General features: G+C 40.5%; 1 protein-coding gene across 2 annotated transcripts in view; it reads right to left on the bottom strand.

Annotated features, from left to right (window-relative positions):
* nrp2a (neuropilin 2a) overlaps positions 1–4,248 on the bottom strand; it is an 84,689-nt gene that overhangs the window by 9,303 nt on the left and 71,138 nt on the right. For both annotated transcript variants that reach the window (XM_014018566.1, XM_014018567.1), the window contains exons 15-16: positions 3,752–3,848; positions 850–882 (exon numbers count right to left, since the gene is read on the bottom strand). In XM_014018566.1, the coding sequence (XP_013874020.1) occupies positions 850–882; positions 3,752–3,848 (130 nt within the window). The remainder of the gene's footprint in view (positions 1–849; positions 883–3,751; positions 3,849–4,248) is intronic.

Here is a 4,248-nt window from a genome sequence, read left to right as displayed (position 1 = left end):
GTGTTGGTCTTTCACATTAAATTCCAGTGAAATATATTTATGTTTGTGGTTGTAATGTGACAAAATATGGAAAAGTTCAAGGGGTATGGATACTTTTGCAAACCACTGTATTTACATGCACTTTATTTGGCACCAGTCTCATAATCCTTTCAAGTGATCACAAAAAAGCCAAATAGACTAGAGGAAATATTTTAATCTTTTATCATTAACTTAAAATTAGCGTGAAATCTTCAAAATATGACACTCTGAAAACAAGCACCATTGATTACCTTCTCCTGATTTAATGGTGATTTTAAAACACTTTTCACTTGGCCTTGAATGAATCTACAACTGATTAGCTTTTCAAGTAGCTAACCAAACTCAGACAACACAAAAATGGCCACAGTTTAGTTATTTTTACAGATAATAAGCTAAAATTTGGTGTTTGAGTAGCTGACAATCATCACCAGCGCACAAAGTAAACACTACCAGATCACGTTAATGTTATTTCCAAGATTCAACCAAAACCGATAAAACTGTTGTTTTAAAAAACAAACAGATGACTTTTGTGTTTAAATATTGGTATAAAAGTTGGTAGGCATTTGGGCATTTTCTATTATTTAGTAAAAGTTTAGTTAAGTCTACATGCTGCAGTTGGAGGTGATCAATGCAGGTTTATTCCAATTAGCTCCAGCAGATTCAGCCTTTACAACACGAGTGAAAAAAGTGCTTCTAGGCGAATCTGTGTTTTAGTTTTTGTTTTGTATTTGTTCTGTTTTGTTTTGCAGTTGAGAGTATCAAGCAAGAAACCCCGAGCTGGTGCAGAAACGGGCAGGAAGCAAGACCAAATGAAAAGGAAGTGGAACTCACCTGGACTTTCAGGAGAAAAAGCCGCTATGGGTTCTGTGAGGGTGGGGGGAGACAGATTCAGGCAGAGACAGACAGCGGGAAGAAGAAGGACAGAGAGCCGTTAGATAACTTTAAATATGGCAGAGAAAAAGTCAGACAAATGTCAACACAAATGTCAGAAGACTATCAAACTCCTCCTGAGGAAATTTAATTCCTCGGATATCTCACGTGAATTATGGCATTTACCGAGCTCATGAGCAGAAATGCAATTTCATATATTAGGTGAGTTTGGAGTTTGAGTGTGTGCGCACGCTCTTAAAGTTCAGACAAGTTATTTATTGGGAAAACTGGAGCAGCCTAGCTGAAAACGCACAGAGCAGAACCTTCACTTTGATTCCCTGGAATGCAAACACAGAAAACTGGTGTGTGTGTTTGTGTGTGTGTGTGTGTGTGTGTGTGTGTGTGTGTGTGTGTGTGTGTGTGTGTGAGTGAGAGAGAGAGAAAGTGTTAGATAGTGTGGAAGTGGAAGGCGGTTGAAAGAGAAGGAGACCGACATGGGAGCCGGAGCCTTTTGGCGGGAACACAAACGCACCGTGGAAAAAAACTCAACTGTGTTGCGTGATAAGAAACATCCCAGCATGCTCTGGGAGTGGCAGTGGAGGAGGGGGAGGAGATGGACGGGAGGAAATGGGAGCGTGGAGGCAGGAGGGAGAGGCTGTCCTCTGCCCTCCAAGCTGCTTCACTAAAACTCTCTCGTATGGGAAAACAAAACAAAACAAAACATAAAAACCTCTAAACTACTGTTACAATTAGAGGCAAAAACCTTTAAAAACAGAAGAAAAAGCCACTCAGACGTCCCCGTTATCACACTGTGGCCCCTCTTCCAATGAGAGCTGGTAGTCAGTCAGAAGTGATGACAGCAGTTTCTTGGCTGTGAACCCAGAGTTCAGTCTCTGATCTGTTTAAGACCCTCTCTGAAGCCCCTGCTTGGGCCAGATTAAGGCAGCTACACCGGTGCTCAGCTCGCACCAGCCTCMCAAAGCTTGCTTGGGAAACAGCCTCTCTAGTAATTCCCTTTGACGGCTCGGGAAAAGCTCTGTTTACAAATACGACACGGGAGCGAGACGGGGAGGAAGAAGAGAGGAGAAATCTAATGAAACATAGATTAGCATCGCTAAGGGCCCACGAGGCATTTATGGCCTAGTTTTCTATTCTTCTTTCCTTTCCCTTTTTTGTTTTTGTGAAAAAGTAAACGCTGTCCCTCCCTCTCCCTTCTCCTTTCATCTCTGCATTCAGTGGGTAGAAAAAAAAAAAACGCCTTTGAAACTGTTACTGCAGCTCAAGATTGGAGTTCAAGGACCTTAAAGGCTTCATGCCTCACCTGTTGTTGATAGAACAACCTCATATCAGAGAAATGGAGTTGAATCTTGATAAGATGAACAAGGCCAAGACAAGAGTGGATTACTCTTTGAAATTACTCATTTGTCCGTATGAGCATTTATTTAGTGAAAGGTGATTAGTGAGAGCAAACAGCTGAGTGGATGCAGAGCAGGTGTTAGTACTAAAATGAGGAAAAGATTGAAACGAAACAACAAAGAAAGATTTTTAACACGTCAACATATACACTATATTGCAAAAAGTATTGGCTCCCCTGCCTTGACTCACATACATGAGCTTAAGCAACATCCCATTCCTAATCCAWAGGGTTCAATAAGACATTGGTCCATCCTTTGCAGCTAGAACAGCTTCAACTCTTCTGAAGGCTGTCCACAGGGTTGTTTATGGGGATTTTGGACCATTCTTCCAGAAGCACATTTGTGAGGTCACATMCTGATGTTGGACAGAAGGCCTGGCTCTCAGTCTCTGCTCTAATTCATCCCAAAGGTGTGCTGTCATGTTGAGGTCAGAACTCTGTGCAGGYCAGTCAAGTTCATCCACACCAGACTCTGCCATCCGTGTCTTTATGGACCTTGCTTTGTGCACTGGTGCACAGTCATTTGGATGGGTGAGCAAAGACTTTTGGCAATATAGTGTAACTCAACCTGAACCCAAAACCACTCTGATCATGACAAAATATTTGAGACCCATCATGTCGAAACTCGAATTAAATCTCAAAGTGGGATGTGGAGAATTTGGCAGATATAGTAATTTGACAAAAACATTTATTATAATTGCATTTTGTTAAAATATAATGAATTAATGTCTCTTCAATCTATCATTTGATAACCCTACACATATTTTTGAAGCACTTGTTTGAGCAATAGCAATGAAAAAACAAGCAAACTAATTTGAAGGAAAAACGCCTTAAAATTTTTAAGATTTCCCTGTGAGCTAGCAAAACTTTAGTTTCTTTCCAGCAGGGAAATCTCAAAATTCAATTACTATTTGGGGTTTCCTTGTTATAATGACACCAAAAATTCCTTATTAAAATAGCATAAAAAGAGGATTCAGAGCAAATATTAATGTATCATCATAACCAACAAGACAAGTTAAGTCATACCACTGGAACAGCTTATTTCAGGATGAACCAGGTATCAAAATGTAGATTTTAAAGTCAGGAATCTGAAAATGCGATTATGTAATTTTGACAAATTTGACTTGGTTGGTTTGATGTGATGGATCACATTACAGAATAATATACTGACGTCAATGTAAAGACTGATAAAACAGAATCTACGTGAGTCTCTATTAAAGTTGTTTAAGATGACAGCAATCCACTTTMTTCAGACAAGCTGTTAGCTTAGCGGTTTRGTCAGAGTTCACCCTTTTCTTCAAAGTGAGGTTGTCCCAAGTGGTATCTACAACAGGTAAGATATGAATCGCTCACAACCTTTCCACAGAACCCCTAAACTAGTGCTTTAATATCAGTTGTTCATAGTCTGAACCCACCTAGAGCAAGACCGAGTTACTGTGTGTGACTTACGTGTGCACTCTTTCAGAGGGGAGCTGGCACTCATGCGGATGTTGTCTAACCAGATGTGCCCTCTGGTGCCGTGCACAAAGTACCCCTCCATCACAACCTAACGCAGACAAAACGAGAAGTGGAGACAAGGGGGAGGAGGAGGAGGCAAATCCAGAATGAGGACAAGCAAAGGGAGGAGAAGGATAAAAAGTTAATTTGATGCCTGTGATTTCAAAGCTGCACTCAATACTAGCAATCATGTCCTCTGCAACTTTTTTTTTCTCTTTGGCTTACTTTTTTATGAGAACATTAGCTGCTTGTGATGTCTCTGACAAAAGCAGAGCAGCAGAGAAAATATGGTGGGATTTGCCTTTCTTTTAAGTCATTTGAAAATGTATACACACCGCGAGTCAAAACTCTCAGGACACCTTTTCATTTAAGAAACTAAATGGAGAATTAAATATCTGAATATCCCAGCAAGTAATGTGTGTGTGTGTGTGTGTGTGTGTGTGTGTGTG

The sequence above is a fragment of the Austrofundulus limnaeus genome, unplaced genomic scaffold (genome assembly GCF_001266775.1).
Source record: "Austrofundulus limnaeus strain Quisiro unplaced genomic scaffold, Austrofundulus_limnaeus-1.0 Scaffold195, whole genome shotgun sequence".
NCBI lineage: Eukaryota > Metazoa > Chordata > Actinopteri > Cyprinodontiformes > Rivulidae > Austrofundulus > Austrofundulus limnaeus.
Note: the sequence above shows the minus strand (reverse complement) of the source record. Positions and strands in the feature narration are given on the sequence as shown.